General features: G+C 35.0%; 1 protein-coding gene across 21 annotated transcripts in view; it reads right to left on the bottom strand.

Moving 5' to 3' along the window:
* The window catches only part of Dennd1a (DENN domain containing 1A), a 462,364-nt gene that overhangs the window by 371,748 nt on the left and 70,120 nt on the right, over positions 1 to 20,496 (bottom strand). For 20 of the 21 annotated variants that reach the window (XM_048813081.1, XM_048813091.1, XM_048813093.1 and 17 more), the window contains one exon: positions 5,985 to 6,028. The exons of the other annotated variant lie outside the window; for it this stretch is intronic. In XM_048813081.1, the coding sequence (XP_048669038.1) occupies positions 5,985 to 6,028 (44 nt within the window). The remainder of the gene's footprint in view (positions 1 to 5,984; positions 6,029 to 20,496) is intronic. 21 annotated transcript variants of the gene reach the window in all.

Genomic DNA, 20,496 nt, shown 5'->3' with positions numbered 1-20,496 from the left:
AGAGAGAGAGGGAGGGAAGGAGAGAGGGGGGGGGAGAGAGAGAGAGAGATCAAATGTTTTCAAGAGAAAAGGGATATACCCAAGTCCAATTCTATTCTTTGTGAATTCAGTGACTGTAAGGCCCAAGGGAGCAAAAACCCCAAATTTCAATTCTAATTAAAAGATCTATGGCTCAAATAAACAAATCAACAAAGAAAAATTGGCAAAAGCATTGCTGAATCAAAGACACATTTTATAAAATAAAGTATCTCTTGCTTATGTTTCCCTGCCTAATAAAGACATGAAATCAAATTTTATCATTTGTTTTACACTTTGTGTGAATATTACACATGTGTGTCATATAATGTTGGCATAATATGACTTCCTTTCACCATAACAAAAAATTTAGGAACTGTGGAATACATGTGTAATTTCTTATTAAACAATATTCTTTCAATGAATTAACATTATGAATAAATTTTGAAATAGAAATATTTAGTCTCTGGCTTACCAAAATTAAGAAGAAAATCACACAGAAGTTTTCATAAGTTGGAGCTCACCAAAAGAATGAGGCCATCATCAACATTCAAAACCAAGTCTTATTTAAATATTATCTCTAGTGTCTTTCTAATCTGAATCTTCCAATTGATTTACATAGATAATTTGCAAGTAACAGAAAACTTAAGAAATGTTTTCTTTAGAGAATACCTGAAACATGAACAGATGAAAACTCCATATTTAAGCAATTACATGCAACTCAGAAATGCCAATTTCCATCACAATTAGCCCGAGTTATACAACGTATTTTTGTTCCTTTTTAGTATATACTTAATGTATGTTTTCATAATTTGCTTAACTGCTTATAGTGAAATTTTGAAATCACATAGGCCATGTTAAAACCATAAAAGAAAGGGCACCTTTTTATTTTTCCCAATGTACCATGTTTCTACATTTCTTGTAGAGCTTGTACAAGAAATACTGTTAGTTTCTATATAAAGATTTCCATAAAATTTTTATAGTTTCTATAAATATATAAAGATTGTTGGTTTCATTATAACCTCTGTTTCAGTGCCAGTGGAAAGAAAAATTACCTGCAACTCCAAATAGAGATCTGCATATACTAAGGCAGGAAAGTAAGTATACTCAACCACTCTTCAAAGAGTTCTAAGACACTCACTACTTCATCAAACTATGGCTGAGCAAATGGAGAAGCAACTTCTAGCACACTCAACTCTTAATCATCATTCTTAGAACAAACCAACTATAAAAAGTGCAATTGTGAATATAAATTATTAATCCTACATGTTTTAGTACACAAAGTAATCACATTACAACCAGTATGTTGTAACACAATATGCCTAATGCCTATTATACTTGAGACATTACAAGGCTATATATGGAAATCTTCTGATAGGTTCCTATATCTTTTATTTTAAACTATCTCATTCCACACATTATAATTACTAAAGGCTTATGTTTATAAATCTGAAAAATACATGTTTTGAAGCCAAAGACAGGGTTTGATGAGAGTGGTGACCATAATTTGCTAACATTCTAATTTAACTCTGCTTTCCTCCCTTAATTCAATTAGTATTCATTAAAACTGCACTAATTGCAATAAGTTTTACCAATTATTTCCATAATTATGAATGAACACAGTAAACATAATGGAATAATTATAAATCCACCTAATTAATTACAAGGTTATTCATGGTTTTATTAATGGCTGAAAGATATTCATAGTTTTTCTTATTTTTAATCTCTGATTGACATGTTGTCTTTGAAAAACCATTTTTAGAAATGAGAAAATACATTATCATTGTCCTTTTGTCCTTCTGTCCTTCTTTAATAAAAATTCTCTATTGGGCGGGCTTTTATTAAATACCACATTACCTAAAGTTACTTAAAGAAATTGTAAAGATTCTAGACCAAGCTACCCGAACTCAGAATTATATCTGGAATTTAGTAATCTAAACTCTTTAAAAAGGTGGGGGAGCTGGGGTTGTGGCTCAGTGGTGGAGCATTCACCTAGCACATGTGTGGCACTGGGTTCGATCCTCAGCACCACATAAAAATAAAATAAAGGTATTATGTTCACCTACAACTAAAATATATATTTTTTAAAAAAAAAAAAGGTTTAGACTATTTCATATCATACTCATGAGCGCTACAATTTTTTTTAATTTCGTAAGTAAATTGTTAGGAGATTTTTCAAAAGTATAGGATCCTTTTCAAGTGAGGATCCTACCAGTGTTGATCTTTAGTATTTAAACTAGCTAAGCTTTAAACAAAAGCAGATGAATAAGTAATATGAACTCTGAAAAGACCTTGCTTTTGCCCTTTTTGTTGTTTGTTTTTCTCTTTTAAAAAAACATAGGCACTGCGTGTCTTTCAGGAATTAACAAAGCCTGTATTTTCAGGTCTAAAGATAACAGGCTTTCCAGATCTGAAATGAAATATTGAGTGTTACAATGATTTAATGGTTTTAAACCATAGATGTCATTGTGGTCTGAGGGTGTCACGGACAACTTAAGGAGGGAAAAAAATGGGGCACAGAAAAATCACTTTGTCAGTAATTATAATCAAGAGTCCTAAAATGTGGCTCAGGCTGCTCATTACTTCTTCTCTCTGTATCAAGACCCTTATTTACATTTCAGATTACATTTTTTATGAAACAGTAAGATCTATCAGAGCTGAGAGGACTGAAATAATGAGGGGAAAACATTTTAATAAAACGTGTTGGGTCTGCATTACTTCCGTGACAGAAAGAAAGGCTTCCTCTGTAGTGATGGATCATTTATTCTGCTTCTAAACGAGAAGCAAAAGGATGAAACTGATGAACTTTTACTGCCCATTTGTCTTTAGCAGACAATTAAGACAGAGAAGATCAAAATGGATTATCATACCACGCAGACAACTGGCCCAACAGTAATACATCTCTGGGACCACAGATTTGTAACTCTCTTTTATCCCTCCCCTTTCTTCTTACTTCTTTTTCCACTCTAAAGGCAGTGCTAGCTTTGTGGCTCAAGGAGAGCCAAAAGGCTGGTCATCATTATTCAGTCACAGATGTCAATCTAACCTCCCTTTTTTCTCAGTTTCTAAAGCAGTGAGCCACAATAATTTGTGACAGATTCTTTTACTGTAAGGTACAAAGAACACACAGAATAAAACATCTAGCAGCAGCAAGCCTCTCTGATCAAGTGTGCTGGTACATGGGAAATACACTATATGTAAAAACAAGCATGGGTAGTTTAGGTGAATGGGGAAGGAAAACTGGGGCGGGGTGAGGGGGAGTTGTGTGCATATGCACTTGTGTGTGCAGTAATAAGTGCTTCTTTGTGGTCAATTATCTCAAATATCCCTTAAGGATCATATCATAAATGTTTTAATACTAGAAATGTCTAGATGAGCATATTCAGCATTTACAGTTTGTAAATAATAGAAATATTCCTAAGAATTTTTTTATATTATTATACCAAGTAGAAAGACAGTTTGCTTTATTCCAACAATTGCTAAAAATGGGGAAAAAAACCATACAAAATTAGAATCTAAATGATGAAAAAGGTAAATAAGAAATAAGCCATTCTCCTTCTACATAGCAATAGATATAATGCTCAAGTAAATTTGGGGGAATTTAGAGGTAGCATCTTCAAAAACAAAATAAATCCTTCATTCTACATTTCTTGAGATTAAGGTTAAGAAGGGAAATCACATCTCAAGTTGGTGGAGCTGCTATGAAGAGTGAGGTACTCACTCTTAAAAGTCTACATCTAACCCAGGAGTACTAGTCTCCAAATTTCAAACTTATATATCATTGAGCTGAACAAAGAAAACAAATGCTACTAACCTATGCGCACTTGTAAAATAACTAAAGCCATTATTCTTTGGATTCCTACTGTAATTTTAATTATTCCAACTTCAATATATGAAATGCTTGTAAGACCATCCACTGACCAAACTGAAGAGAACTAAATTCATAACAATAATATCTAATAAGTGGGCTCCATATGAAGTAACAGAATAGATAAAGGCTATATTTATCTCTGTACATATATATATACACACACACACACACACACACACACACAAGTACACACATATACACACCTTCCTCAAACACATGGACATATACACATTCTCAGAGACATAAACATGGAAGATAAATACCAAAACATTACAGTCGTTATCTATGAATAGTAAAATAGCAGATTTATATTTTCTTTCTTTCCATTCTTTTTAATTTATTCTTGCTTTACCTACATTTCCTGCATTTTGTTATGAACATATTACCCATGCAATTTTTTAAAGTTATACTAAAAAAATCATGTTGCTCAAAAATTTTCAGATATAGTAAGAAACTATGTTTAAAGGAACAGACCCAGATGGTAACTATGCTATTTTAAGTTTTTTCGCACAAAACTTTCTCTCACTGGGTAATTCAGAACATGGGACCACAAAGGTCATCTATCTAGACACAAGATTTTAGAACAATAATTTTCTTAAGAGCTATGGCCTCAAGTGTATTCCAAACAATACTTTTCTGCTCTTTAGACATTATTTTAAATTAAAAAAAACCCACCTCATTAATGAAAAGGTTCTATAATCTTCTAATTTTGTAGTTTAAACCCAAAGGACTTAATCCTATGGAAATTTAAAGCAAGATAAAAATTTAACTCTCCTGGTGAAAGATGAAGCCAGAGGTAGAATGGGAAGTTTTTAAGATTTTTAACAATCTTATTTTAGTTTGGAGAGAAAATACAAAGCAAACCAGACCAGTCCTCTTAGGTTCTTAAACTATAAAATCTCATTACAAAACCTCTTGTTTATCCAGTTATATTACTAATCCCATTATGATCCTTATACACATAAAGATGTATCAGATACACTGCTTTCTATATGACAGGCCATAATGCAAAGGTGTTATTTCTACTGTAGTAGATATTTCTATTCCATTATGCTTTCCCTCATTTAATGACTGTTAATAGAAAAATAAATGAATGTGCTTCAAAAACACACTTTGATTGTGTACAATAGCTTTCATGTGAAAGGTTTTATAAAGTTGTGGGATACTTTTATCTAAAAAATGCTTTTAAAAGTATACCAAATTGTACATTTGAACTAAAAATGTAAGGTGCCAAATAGAGCTGCAAAACATCTTCAATATTTCGCAATGTAGAAAATGGGATCCTGGGGGCTGGGATTGTGGCTCAGCAATAGATCGCTTGCCTAGCACAGGCGGGACCCAGGTTTGATCCTCAGCACCACATAAAAATAAAGGTATTGTGTTGTGTCCATCTACACCTAAAAATTAAATATTAAAAAAAAGAGGAAAAAAAAAAGAAAATGGGATCCTGAATGCATAACATGGAATTTATTATAAAAAGTAAAGTGATATCAGAACTTCAGCACTACTTCATGAGTAAAATAGTTCCTTCCACTCCATTCTGTTTTAAGAATGCTGGAATTTTGAGATGGCAGAACCAAACGGCCAAACTGAACTTTCACTCCCATCATCAGAATCATCTTCACCCTAAGACAATTCCTGCATATGTATCATCTTCTTCCAGTGCTACTGTAACTGACAGTTTCATCATCCATTTCAGATTCCAGGAAATGTTATAACTTCACTCTCCTTTTGGTTATACTGCTTCTTGACTGCTTAAACAGCATTAAAAGGGAGGGAAAATGTTCACAGGCAATCCAAAAAGGATTTCCTAATGAACTGCAGACTGGAACATACCTCAAAGTAAAACGTGAAATTTGTGATAAATTTTCACACTGAGTTTCTGAACATTTCCCCCTCTAAAGGAAACACCCAAATCTAGCACTAATATTTTCAAATCCTACTTCAATTTTCTACTTTTTGTCTTTGGTTCCTAATTACTGCTTTTCTTCCCTTCTAAAAATTCATTTATCTCTTTCAGTAAAAAGAACAGTAATAATATGTTGAACAACTCTGAAATAAATTTTGTCATGTAAAAAATTAATTACGCATTCCGAACCTGGTCACTGTAGTCCTCCGGGAATTGCCTCTGCACCTCAGGATCTGTAAATAATTGACAGATAATATTAATTGGCTTTGGATTAGTGAGCAAGCAGAGGATCACACATTAATATTTGATCAGAAGATGATAGCAGCCCTGGCAGGGGATCCAAGGGGGGCAGCTGAGGCTGCTATGTTGATGAGCACAAGGAAGGGCTCGGCAAGGCACTTCTATTACCCTCCTCCAGAAATATAAAAAGGAAAATTTTTAAAGACCTGATGCTACTGTTAACTTTAGACTATTACCTAATGCAAAAAATCTTGCCAGCTGCAAATTGCCCTCAATATATTTTTCCAGAGAAAATGAGTCTTAAACCTGTTTGACTTTTCTTCTATAATCAGTTGTCTCCATTTCATTGTTACGATGTTGGCTTGTTGGTTTGAGCACCCAGCTTCAGATTGGGGAGAAGGGGAAAATGAGAGAATTCTTTCAAGGAAGAAATGCAAAACTCAGTGCTTTTAGAAAATAAAACATATCCTCTCCCAAGCACATATGAACTCTTATAAAAATTCAGATAAAAGTAGACCAAGTTTTCCTTAAAAACAGAACACTTTCAGCTTGTCAATGTAATCAAATATCATGATATGAGAAATGTTCTGTCTGACATAATTATACTTGCTGAGAAACTATAAAAATACACAGGTTTGAAATTACCTTTCCTGAACATCTATTTAGAAATGAAATTACTAAAGGTATCACCTAATTCTTAAATCATCATGGCTAGATAATCCAATTCCATGTCTGTAAGTCAATACAGAACTGTACTAATTAAAAGCTATTAGCACTCCATTTACTATTGATTATGAAAACTTTCAATCTTTTCTAATAAAAAAGATTTGGTTCTTCAAAAACACATAAAGGGGAGTGATCAGAATAATATCTATGTGGGAAACTATGTATCAATGCAAAAAATCTTATGGAAAAGCTCAGTGTGTAAGGGTCTCCCATCTAACAGTGATCTCACAATATATACTATCACTTTTCACTTCTAAAACATCAATTTATAACACTGATTTACTTTTCTGGGAAAGTGAATCCATGTAAAAGTTAAATGCTTCCAAATCATAATACAAAAGCACAGTTAATGGTTACTTGGTAAAGAATCGAGAAAAAAGGAAGGGCCTATTTGCTTACTACATTTAAATTCTAGAATACATCAGTTTTCAAGTCATTACGGCCAATGGATGTTATTTTTTAAATTTCCAAGTCTAACAACAAAAGTAGAGAGAGACAAAAATCACACCAAAAATAGTTTTCCAAAATGGGTGGAGCAAAAAAGTTCTATTTGTAGATCATTTTGGCTCTTGGGTATCTTGTGGTTGGCTTAAAGACTGGGGATCAATTTCTCTTTTTATACTCAACTTCAGCTATTAGCAAGGGACCCATGACATGTCTTGATGGAGACTAACAGAATTCTAGAGTAATGCCCCCTAAAGTACCATTCAAGGCTACTCTGGTGGGCCAGATGAAGAAGCTATTGCTTATCATTAGCCAGAAGGATTGAAACCACACAAGGATTCAGTTCCCATGAGACAGGAAACCAGATGGTGCCAACAGTGTGACAAGAAAACTACAGAATGAGTATCCCTTACCTGGAAATGCTTTAGACCAGAAGTGTTACAGATTTTGAAGTTTTTCTGATTTTTAGAATATTTGCACAGACTTCAGTGGTTGAGCATCCACTGAAATTTGAAATTTGGAGCATTTCTGATTTCCAGATTACTGATGCTTAACCTGAACTCTACAAAGAAGAAATAGCTAGCAGGATACAGAGGACAGTCTGCTGCGCAACAAACCTCTAAAAGTATACCACCGGGAAGAGGGAGAAGGAAAGGACCTTAAAACATTAGGGATTTAATTCCTAACATACACAAACAACTTAAAATTTGATCCAGATACCAAAAATATGTAGGTCTAAGTCACTGAGGGACATAATAAAATAGAGGTTGGAAAAACCACAAAATCATCTAAGGCTTATTCTTTTTCTTCCAATTGTCATGTGGTTAACACTCTTCAAGTACAAAATTTCATACAGATATGACTCCTATATAAATACGTACTATCATGTTCTCTTTATTGCAGTAGTCTATGCTTCTTGGGAACCACAAAACACAGACAGAAATAAAACCAAAGACTTATTTTTCTATCACTATTTTGTGAAGAGATAAAATTAGGAACTACCATTTGTGGTATATTCTTTAATTTTAAAAAACTAAGTTTCTTATTCATGGGTGGGAGAAGGTTCTTAAAACTTTTCAATCAACTCTGTTAAAAAGAAACTATATTAACATCAGACTTGTCACTTTAAAATTATTTTATTCATAAATACATATAATAGAATTGAAAAGAAGAAGGAATGGACAAAAAGAAAAACCTACCTATTTTAATACACTGATGGTAAAGATGGCTATAGCATGCCAACATATAGGCCATACCAACCATATCATCCTCACCACTACCTCAATGACAGGGAAATAAACACCATCAATTAAACTCCTTCAGCTGTTCCAAGGCTATTCCTCAAGTAAGAGTACCAAATTTTAACAGAATAAGGTTTCAAGGTAACATATGCATGATTATTTACTACAATACAAGCATAAAACTTTTGTTTACTTCTCTTTAAAGTCCCTGAGGCTTATAAAAAGCAAAACTCAAGAGACCTTAATATTCTCTAAAACAGTACTCAAAAAAAAAAAAAAAAAAAAGCAATGCTTTTAAAAACTAACGTCCACCCTATAAAGTTCCATTCAATTAGCTCAAAGATCCAGTCTGATAGTTAATAAAACTATGAAAGCCATTTTACAAAAATTAACACAGAGACTGCAAACAATTTATTTGAGTTTTCCTAAAATCTCTATTTTGCACAGGAGGTTGAAATGTTGTTTCACATTGAGTTGATCACAATGCCATAATGTCACCAAAACATCGGCATTGGAAACATCTGAGTTAAAAAGGTCTAAATACAGTCTGCTTTTCTCAAGCAACACAACACCCGCCTTACTAACAGTTTCAGCATGGCACATGTACAAAACCTAGCACCCTGCAGTTAAGCAAACCGCCTTTAAATTTTCTGTCTGGCAGCAATCCACTTGCGTGTCTGTATGTTTTTACAAGTACTCTATGTATTTCATTGCGTCAGCTGCATTTCTTTGAGTTTTAAATGGTCTGGGAACATTTTATGAAATGTTCTATATCTTTATATGGAAAATAACATATACTGGAAAACTGCATTGGTCTAATATTTATGTATCTATTTCTTTATCCACCATCCAATACTATAATTGCTAATGTTCCAAAACACCTTCTCACATTTGTATGCTCATTGCCAAATGCAGTGTCACCAAACAGCTAACTTTCAACACAAAAATCTGCGGATGAGAGTACTTCCATGGAAGAAAGTAATACAACAATTTGCTTAGGCAATTGGCAGTAAGAACAGAGTTATCAGCATATGTCAGGCTTTTTCCTAAGAATTGTCTTGCTGACAGAAAATTAAGAACATAATAGAGTGGTACACAGAACACTCTTCTTTCCTTATCCTCCTCTCTCAGCAACTTTCTCCTAATTTAAATCATAGTTTCTTACAAATTTAAAAATCAATTTCATCATTTCCCAGGAAAATATTTTTCAACAGCAAATATAGCATTTAAAATATCTTGCCAACAATACATGATAGAGTCCACATACCTTTTACTAAACAGCCCTAAAAGAGGCAGTTGGCTCTTAAAGAGATTTCACATTATGTCAATGTAATGGGTCCTACCTCTCCCAGCATCATTGCCATCTACAAGGTTGTCCCCATAGAAACATATATGCACTACTCACCTGAGGACCACAAGAAGCATTTCCATATTTTAAACAAGACATTTCACAAGATAGGACTCCCAACAGCACAATCTCATTCAGGCAGAGAATATAACCATGCATAAAAGGCTACATCTTCACATCAGGGGGGACATGGAACAAAGATGTCTTATTTCTTTCTTTCTTTCTTTTTTTTTTTTTTTAAGAAAGGCTAATTTTCTTCCATCTCAATGGTCTATGCTTTCTAGTCTTCCATACATACTTTTAAATCTTTAAGATATACCAGATTGCCACAGGATGTTTAATTAATAGAATAAGAGTTTGGGCAAGACTTACTGGAAAGGTGCTATAAATTATTTTACACAGGCTCCAAAATCCTTGAGTTCTGCCTTAGGCTTAAAGTTCCTAGAAAACGTGGTAGACAGATCTTTTACAACAGAAATACAAAATAATTCATAAAAGCACCATAGTTATATATGAGGGCTTGTTTGCACATCAGTAACTAGTAATGAATACACACACACACACACACACACACGACCAAATTATTTCCCCATTTCCCTCTCCATCACACAAATGACTCTACTTGAAGAGTTAATGCATGACATATTATTTAATTGATTTAAAAATATACTGACTTCGTTTGTTTGAAATTAGTAATAACTGCATATTGGCCAAATGTCAGTAACTTCTATAACTGGAGCTTCTTTAGGAAATTTAAGAGAAGCTGCCAACGTAGCAGTAAACATGGTAATCCACACTGCTTTCACTTTTAACATGTCAAGTATCAAGGCAGAAAACATTACATTTAATGCCTCCTGAATTTGTCCAATCATTATCTAAGATATTTCAGTCTATAAGAAACAAAATACTTAACATAAATTCATAATTCATAATTTTAAAAATCTGCTCTTTAAAAAAGTAGGACTTTAACATTAGCTATAAATGATATAATCTCATTGTTCAATTTCATGGAGTTTAAGATACTACCTTCCTCTTCCCACAACTCTAAATGTTAATCCAAGCTGTAATCAGATTTAATTTTCCAGATGAGAAGATGGGAATATGCTGCAAACAGGATAAAGACCACTCCACTATTCTTTCATTAATGGCATTTTCCAGATTCACACATAAAAAATGTAGACTCAGAAAATGGTTAAGAAGTTGTGCTACCTTGTGAAGACCAGCTCAATCTTTCCCAAAACACATTCAGAAATAAACTTTCTTTTAAACTGCAAGGAAAAGTTTTTTTTTAAATGTTGCATAATGCAGAATTAAAGTTTCCTGATAGTGTGACTACAAACTGGACTGAGCTAAATAAAAAACTTCAAGGACATTGCCTATTAAACCTATTAAAGTTACAAAAAAATTCAGCTTCATTTACTTTATATTGTAAAATATCTGAATTAGTTCAGCACTTTAACTGAATACAATTATTCTAATAAATTATTCCTTTTATGATAGTTAAAATTTACTTATTAAAGAGCATATTTTTAAGAGGACTGCTTCAAATATTTTACATATTTTTAAAAAATCAACAGGTTTTCCTTGGTGATGAAAAAAAAAGACTTTGTCTTTCAAACATTTCTAAATTAAAAATTACTATTTTTTTTAAGTTACTGGTTTTAAAATGCAGATTTACCATTAAAATTTCAAAGGAGTCTAACTCACAAACTAGGAAAAATCATTTTTAAGAACTTTAAATAAACATTTATTTGGTTTCAGTATATAAAGGAATCTGTAACTTAAAAAAAAATCTATTCCATATATTAACTGTGAATCATGAAACTGTAAGATAGAAAAACATTGTATCATCTCAATTTTAAGATCATTTTTTATTTGGTCTCTTTAGATATACATGATTGTAGTGTATTTTGACACATTATATACACTTGGATTATAACTTATTCTAATTAGGACTCATCATCCCAATTTTAAACCACAATTCTGTTCTGGCATCCCCCTCCCTAACATTGGAATTTAAAATACAATTAAATACTATTTCAACAGTAGCCAGCCTGATAACATAGAAACAGTTGACCATCTACACCTATAATAAAAGCACAAAGAGTATTTTTGAAGGAAAAGAGCAAAACCCACCTTGGTATGGCAAGCAATGGGACCATTCACATGCCCCATTCCTCCTCCGACTAACATACTCTGCCTTTGGACATATCCTGCTACAATGTGACTATTTATGCATAAACAGCAGATACTGACCTATTGTTTTCAGTTGTTGGAGTTATGAATGTTGTACAGTTAGCAATTAAGTGAATCAACAAGTCCTAAATGCATCAGCTTTCTACAAATAATGAGTCCATTGACATTATACAGTAAAATCTAGAGTTTCAAATTTCCTTCTGGAGAGTGCTGATGGATTTCACCCAGAAAATGCCACTGCCTACCAATAATTTGAAATTTTTTCATAACTTTATCTACAAAAGGAATATAAATATGATCCTTAACCAAATTTATGTCATGTGTACCCAAAAGCAAAACATAAGAGAAATTCCAAAAAGGGCTTTAAAATGGAAAAGAGGGTAAATGTATGCTAAACAGGGTGGGGTGGGGATGCCTTCTCCCTACTGCATATCTTAGCTTTCAATTTTTATTACTATTTAAATTCTAATATTTAGGAGCTTTTTAAATTAGTTAAGAGTTTAGTCCTAAAACGAATCAAATTGATAGAAAACACATAGATGAAGTTGGTTTAATGGCTTTAATATCAGGCTTCATGTAATGTTTCTATGATCTAGGATTCACTTTAACCCATCTTTTCATTTTATTTTGCCATACTGAGGATTGAAACCTGGGTCAGGGCCTAAGGCAGGTGGTCTAAAACTGAGCTAGACCCCAGCCCTAGTCTATCTTTCTGAATGAGCAACCTAAGTGTCACATTTTTATGCCAATGTGAATAATTAGAGTTAACCTAAATGACAGCTGTGCCCTTTATGTATTACAAAGGTGACATCACTGCATATGGTCTTCATAAATAGATATATCACATCTGTCAAATTTGGTGAAAAGAGATGACTTAATTACTGATTCAAATATTAAGCTATTGATGGAGTACCCACTATGTGCCAGTGCTGTGATTAGCATTAGTAAAAATTTCTGCTTTTACCTTCATGAAAGCTATGCTATCAGGACCATTGCAACAACTTTAACACAAAGAAATCAAGAGGTTTGTCTAGGATTTTTCAAACTTGTCTAAAGTTATAAAATTAGTATTCAATCATGGTTCAATCACTTGATGTGGCTGGCCCAGTTGATGAATAAGCCACAGTCTCCTGACCTCCAGGAGTTTGCAGTCTAGCTAACCCTAATTGGAAAACACAGAATTAAACAAGACTTGCTCAGCTCTTCCACAGGATTAACAGAGGAGCACTTAGCCTTGTCCAGAGGGGAAAAAAGCTTCTGGGAAGAGCTGGCAGAGAAGGGATATTAGACCAAAGTTCATTCCAGGATGCACTATACTTACTTCTTAACAGTATACAGTATAAAGAGGAGAATTTTGTGAGGCCAGGTCCCGTGTTTTTCTTAGCTTTGCCTCCTACAAAATGTCTTGCCTATTATAAATACCCAACAAATATCTGAAGTATAACAGAATAAATAAAATAAACTCATTAAATATACTGTTTCTCCAAGTGGATAAAAGGCCAATTTCAAAACATCCAATTGAAAACAAGACTTTGAATGCTATAGGCTTCCTAAATATCACATTGGAATGCGGTAAGCACACAATAAATATTAGTTGTTGTTATGTTATTAACCCCAATGGAGAAATAAGCAAGCACTATAAATTAAATGGCTACAGATGTATAGGTGTGCCTCAAATTGGAAATATGGGTGTTCCTGAAATAAACTTTTATAAACTCAATTAAAATTTCCCATTGCCTTCTATTACTCACTTAGAAATGTTATAACTTTATCAGAAACTGATTTTCCCTACTTTGTTAGTGGCTCCAAAGTCTTTAAGCTACAGTTTATTTTTTGCCTCCTGGCATCTGTTTGCTAACGATCTGTAAACATCAGATGCATTAGGGACTCTCCCAGATTTACAGAAACCCTGAGGTGAATATGTAGAAATTGAAGGACCTTTCTGCTAATATCTTTGCTTTCTAAGTTTGCAGACTGGGTTTCACCCACAGAGGTCCAGTAAACATTTTAACATTTTTCAGTGAGAATTATACCACTACCAGCTACCATTTACTGAATGCCTCGATATACCAGATATTACCATAAGTGGTTTAACTTGCTTTCTTTAATTACAACAACCCTACCAGGTAAGAAGATGTATTAATATTTTATAAATAAGGAAAGTGAAGCTCACTAAGAGCAAATTCACAGTTAAGTAACAGAGCTGGGATTCAGCCTGGATCCATTCGAATCCAAAGAATCCAACACTGGCTTTCTTTTTTGGCTTTATTTATTTATGTCTTCATGTTGATCTGTCTTCTAGTCATTATTGTGACTCAACAATAAGAATACATCTGGACAAATAACTAAAACATGTTGTCATGAAATAGGCCTTAGCAGATTATGAATGAGAGCTTTCCAATTCCTTTATTTAAATTCCTTTGCCAAGTTCAGGATATAAATAAAAAGACTACAAAGTAACTAGCACCCAACTAGTGAACACAATATTTAGAAGATGAACTCATTAAAAACAGGATAATTTTGAAGGCTAGATGTTATCTTTGTATCATCCATGAAAAAAAATTAAACAGTAAATAAGAACAGAGAAAAAAATGTTTTCCTCCTTAAGAAAATGTGTTTCCTAGTTCCTCTGAACCATACTCAGAACCCTAGTGCTAAGAGCAACCTAGTGCATATAGCACAGATAAAAGCTGACATCTCCACAAGTGAAACACACTGTGCCTGTCAAGAGAAGATTTTCTTTTACCAAAATTTTGCCTCTCTCTCCCAGGCATATTGCTGCCTACTACCTCTATATTATCAGAAGTGGTTAACATACTAAATATCACTTTTTCAAACTGTGTCAAAATAATGACATAAAATTTACCACTTGAACTAACTTCCAGTGCATGGCACTGTGACATTAAGTAATTCACACTGTTATGCATCAATCACCACCAATCTATCTCCAGAACCTTTCATCTTCCCCAACTGAGACTTTAAACCCATTAAATGCCACCTCTTAATTATCCCCTCCTCCCAGCCCCTGGCAAACACCGTCTGTGTTCTGTTTCTATATAATTTATATAGAAACCTCATCAAAGTGGAATCATACAGCATTTGTCCCCTTGTGATGGACTTACATCACTTGGCATAATGTCTTTAAGGTTCCTCCATGTTGCAACATGTGTCAGAATGTTGTTCCTTTTTAAAGCTGAATAAAATTCCATTATGTATATGCCACACTGTTTATGCATTATTCCATCAATGGATATTTGGGTGATTTTAACCTTTCACCTACTGTTTATTGGTCTGCTTATATGGGCATACATATATCTGTTCAAGTTCCTGTTTCCACTTCTTTTGGGTATATGCCACTAGTGGAATGTTGGATCATATGGTAATTCTACATTAAAAATTTATAGGACCTATACCACTTTTCATGTTTCTTTTTTTTTTTTTTTTTAAGTAGATCACCATTTTATTCCATTGTTGGGAACATAAACTAAATTTTCAGGTCACAGGGAACAATTAAATAGGCACCATAGAAAGTCCAGCACTTTCAGAACAGAATCATTCTTTAACTTGGAGAATCAGTCAGTGCCTTAGGAAGCACAACAGAAACAGTGTCCTGAGCAGAATGGATTGAATTAATTAATTTGAAGGAGTTCAGAGAATCCAAGGAAAACCTAACAACCTGGCCTGAGGAAGAAGAGAACTCAGATGACTTCCCCGGAATAGGACTCCATGAGCTGGACTCAATGGACATCTTTCAAGGCACTGACCTTAGAGGGAGTCAACTGTAATGGCTTTTTTTTTTCCACCCAAGATTCAAATTTCCAAGAGAAATCATCTAATGGATCTATGTATATCAGTTACTCACCATTTGGACAAACTCAGGAAGAAATCTTGATCAACCTTTGTACAGACAGTAGGCAGAGGAAATAGAAATAGATAAGGAAAATTTTTACCATGGAGTCCCCAAAGATAAGTTAAGAATAAGAGGTTATCCCAGCTCTTAAACTTGACCTCAGTCCAAACCACGCGTGAAATAGTTCAGAGAAAGCCAGCCACAGCACCCCTGGCTATTCAGGGCCACCTGGTTACGTGGACCACATTGAACATTAAAGTCCATTTTCCACCCTCCATTCCCCTCAAATCCCTTCCTTCCGTCCGCACATGCCACAGTTTTCTCAGCTTCCCTTCAACAACAGTTGGGATCTTCCTTTTGACACCACTGACTTAATCTACAGTGGTTCCTTCGACTGGCCTCTGAATCTCTAGTCCCCTTCTCCTGTCTCTTGCCCACCCGTCACTTTTCATGTTTCAAGACCTTTATGTTATAAAGCTGGTCTAGAGTCCTTAGCCTTACCATTAAGACAACCTACCCAATTTCCTCTCCATTTCTTAATTATTAATCTCCAAGTTTAATTAGTCTAATCAATTCACTTTCCCACAAAACCTGACAAGTTCTTGTCATCTTTCTCCTCTTCCCAGAATCCCAATCAGACCTTTTCAAAAGATGTGCTTAAGGCATAACAATTTATACTTTTGACCAACTGTACAGTCTTATACGACTTAACATTCAATCACACTAGCACTTTTTAAAAAGTTTTTTTTAGTTGTCAATGGACCTTTATTTTATTTATTTATATGTAGTGCTGAGAATCGAACCCAGTGCCTCACACATGCTAGGCAAGTGCTCTACCACTGAGCCACAACCCTAGCCCCATACTAGCACTTTTTAAAAAATTAAAAGACAAAGAACCATGTCCTCCATCAAAAGCAAAATGAATTTTAAATGAGGTCGCCAAAGGAATAGCACAACACTGCACCCTCACACACACACTCTCCCTTCAGCCCACAACACTTGCTTTCTGGCACTTGTGGTCAGCCAGCAGCAAATTCTCAGCCTCTCATGCATAAATTCCCTTCTCATTCTTACATTCTTACTGGGACCCAAGTAAGAATGGGCTCCTCTGGAGTCCTCTCAAGTGGTGATGTTTCTTCTCTGCCCTCCTCCCCCCTGACCTGGGGGTGGAATAGGTGGACTCTTCCTTGTTGCCACTTCCAGACCATCCTCTCTTCTTCCTTCTCTAAAACCCCAGATTTTAACCTCAGGTCACCAGACCATTCCCTCTCCCTGCTCTGCTTTGCTGTCATCTACTAATCCCAAGGTTACTCCTCCTTCCTTCAGCGATATAGATCCTGGCACACTCAGACTCACTTTACACTACTCCCACCACATCTTACGGGTTTTGCCACTCACATAAACGATCCTACCAAATCCCCAAACTCTTCATTCCTTGGCCTCCTATCCCCCAAAATCCTATCTTCTATCCAACCTCAACTCTCCTATCCAAACACTAAACTCTACTGTTATCTATTCTAAACCCCCCTCAGTAATCACAATTTTAAGCATCTCAGTCTCTAGTCATGACCTCTCCTGGTCACTTGCTGATTCATTCTCTGTTCTCTTCAGTCTCATAAGGATTCACACTCTACCAGCCCTTCCACTGCCTTCATCTGTCTCCAGTCTACACTGTCCTCCCAGCCCAGCTTACATTCTATTGTTATAGCTATTCCTTATATATATCCTCAGCTCCCTTGTGCCTCTCACTTTGTCATCTTTACTTGGTCAACCTCTGATCCTCATTAAATCCAGCTGCTCAACTGCACCCCTGTAGCTGACTGTGGCTGAACAAAACAATCTCACATAAACGATCTTAATAATTCATGATTATCAACCAGAAGTGGGGTTTAGTACAACTCAGCTAACCATACCACATTTTCCTTCCCTCATTTATCCTCTTGCTCTTTTCAGGGCTATTTCATATTTTCTCCTCTCCCCTCAAACCTCCAATGCTCTTTATCCTCATTTGCTATTATCTTATTTGCCATTTCACTGGGAAAACAGAGCAATCAGAAGAGAACTCCCACAGGACCCTTTCTATCACCTATACCCATCCAGTCCCTCTCCCTATAGACTCTGTCTTCATCCTATTATGAGAATAACTGGCCTTGCCCCTTACAAAGGCCACTGTTATCCATTTGTGAAGAAAGATCCCATCCCCTCTTAACAATTCCGATATATCTCCATCAATTCTCCCTTTTAATTAGAGCTTTGTAATGTTTTGAACAACCAATAATAAAAAAAATTAATTTTACCTCTCTATTGGATCTTTCTCATCAGTATACAAACATGCTATCATTTCTGCAAACATTTTTTAAAAGGTCAAGCTCCTTCTCCAACAGCTACTACCCCATCTCTCATTCTCCTTCTAGATATGTTCCTCAAAGGAAGTGTCTATGCTCACTACTACCAGTTCCTCTCCCTGCCCCCAACTCTCTTGGACTCAAGCCAATCAAACTTTCATCCCATCACTTCTCTAAAACCACTTATATACCAGTGGTCACATCAATGACCTCTTTTTTTGACTGCTAACATCAATAATCAATCTTCAGTTGACCTGTAAGTATCACCTCATACTTGTGATTGCCTCCGCCTCCTCACATTACTCTGTGTTTTCTGATCAGCCACTCCCCTGTACCACTGGATCCTCCTCAGGCTCCTGCTGACTTCTTCCTTTTAAAGTGCCCAGAGCTCAGGCCTTGGACTTCTTCATTCACTTTTTTTCTTGATGTCATCCTTGCTCATCTCTTTCAATCTTATCACTTCAAATCCAAATATGCCCTATCAAGTTTAAATTTATTTCTCAATCTCCCCCAACTCCAAACTCATTTATCTAACTGCCTACTGAACATCTCAACTTGATACCTCAAATAAATTTTACATGTATAAAACTGAACTCCTGGGTCTGGGACTGTAGTTCAGCGGTACAGCACTTGCCCAGCATGTGTGAGATACTGGGTTCAATCCTTAGTACCACATAAAAATAAAGATATTGTATTCATCTGCAACTAAAAATATATATTTAAAAAAAGTGAACTCCTGATCTTATTCTTATATCTCAGATCCAATGTGTCAGCTAAGCCTGTTGATTAAATCATTCAGACATATTTCAATACTGACCATTTATCTCCATCTGCACCATTACCATCCTGGCGTAAGCCAATATATATTTTCCACCTAGATTACTATAATTGTCTCCTAAAGTATTTCCCTGCTTCTGCCTCCAATTTCCTACAGTCTGTCCTCAAAAGAGCAACCAGAGGAATCCTATAAAATTCATGTCAAGTCCTCTTCAAAAGCATCCTTAGTTCTCCAGCACCTCCCTGACTCACCATCCTACTGCTCTCCTAACTCTACCCCAGCCTTGGCAGCCACAGGCACTTGCTGTGCCTCAAACACACATGCCACATTTCTATTCATGGTCTCTGCCTTGCTAGTCAGTCAGTCAGCTAAGTAGCAAGGAGCGTTCTCTCAGACCCTTATTTATAAGTTAATTCCTAATGTGATCTTCCTTGACCACCTTTACCAGTACAATTTCCTATCCCCACCATTCCTATTCCCTTTTCCTGTACCATTTTTCTCAGGGCATTTAACCATCCAACATACTTCATATTTAACTTATTTTTCCCCTACTAGGATGTTTGTTTTATGAACACGGACATTTTTGCCTGTTTTGTTCAACATCATATACCCAGTACCTGAAACAAGGTCCAGCATATAAATGCCAAGTGAAAGAAAGAATGAGCAAAGAAAGGGATCAACTAATACTCCTTTTGGCAAATAATTTGGCAGCAGACCTCAAAAACATTAAGAATGTCCATAATAATTCTACAAAGCAAAATCTATCTCAAGAAAGTAATCAGAAAGGCAAATAACTTTTTAAATGCATGCGTCAAGGATGACTTCAAAAACTGAAAAAGAGGGGCTGGGGCTCAGTAGTAGAGTGCTCGCCTAGCATGTGCAAGGCCCTGGGTTTGATCCTCAGCACCACATAAAAATAAGTAAATAAAATAAAGGCATTGTGTCCAACAACACCTAAAAAATAAATATTTTTTAAAAACTGAAAAAGGAACATTAATAAACTCAAGTGACACAATATTTATATCACCATTAAGTGGTTTCTGTAATAACGTCATTGCATTATGAAGAATTAACTCAAAGTAGTATGTAAACATTTAGAACTGGAAGAGTGGTTTGTGAAAGAGTGCTTGCCTAGTATGCCATAATGCCCTGAGTTACCACCCTAGCACTGAAGAAAAAGAGGATCTATCATACTGCAATAGTAATCAGTATTTTTAAAATGTTTTACAACAAAACTAAAAGTTAACTCACTAACATGTCTAGCCATAAGTCTCTGAGTTATGAAATTACATGTGATTTTCCTTATTTTCTACATTTTTAACAAGGTTCATTTTTTTATGAAATTTGTAAATAAAGAAATATGCTCGTGGGAAATTGTACTTAAATGACCTTCAGGCTCAGGTTATAGCTCAGTGGTAGAGCGCCTGCCTTGCACATATGAGACACTGGGTTGGAACTTCAGCACCATATAAAACAATAAATAAGTAAAATACAGACATTTTGTCCATCTACAACTAAAAATATTTTTATAGT

The sequence above is a fragment of the Marmota marmota genome, unplaced genomic scaffold, assembly GCF_001458135.2.
Source record: "Marmota marmota marmota unplaced genomic scaffold, marMar, whole genome shotgun sequence".
Taxonomy (NCBI): Eukaryota; Metazoa; Chordata; class Mammalia; order Rodentia; family Sciuridae; genus Marmota; species Marmota marmota.
The sequence above is the reverse complement of the archived record's forward strand: the minus strand, read 5'-3'. Positions and strand labels throughout refer to the sequence as shown.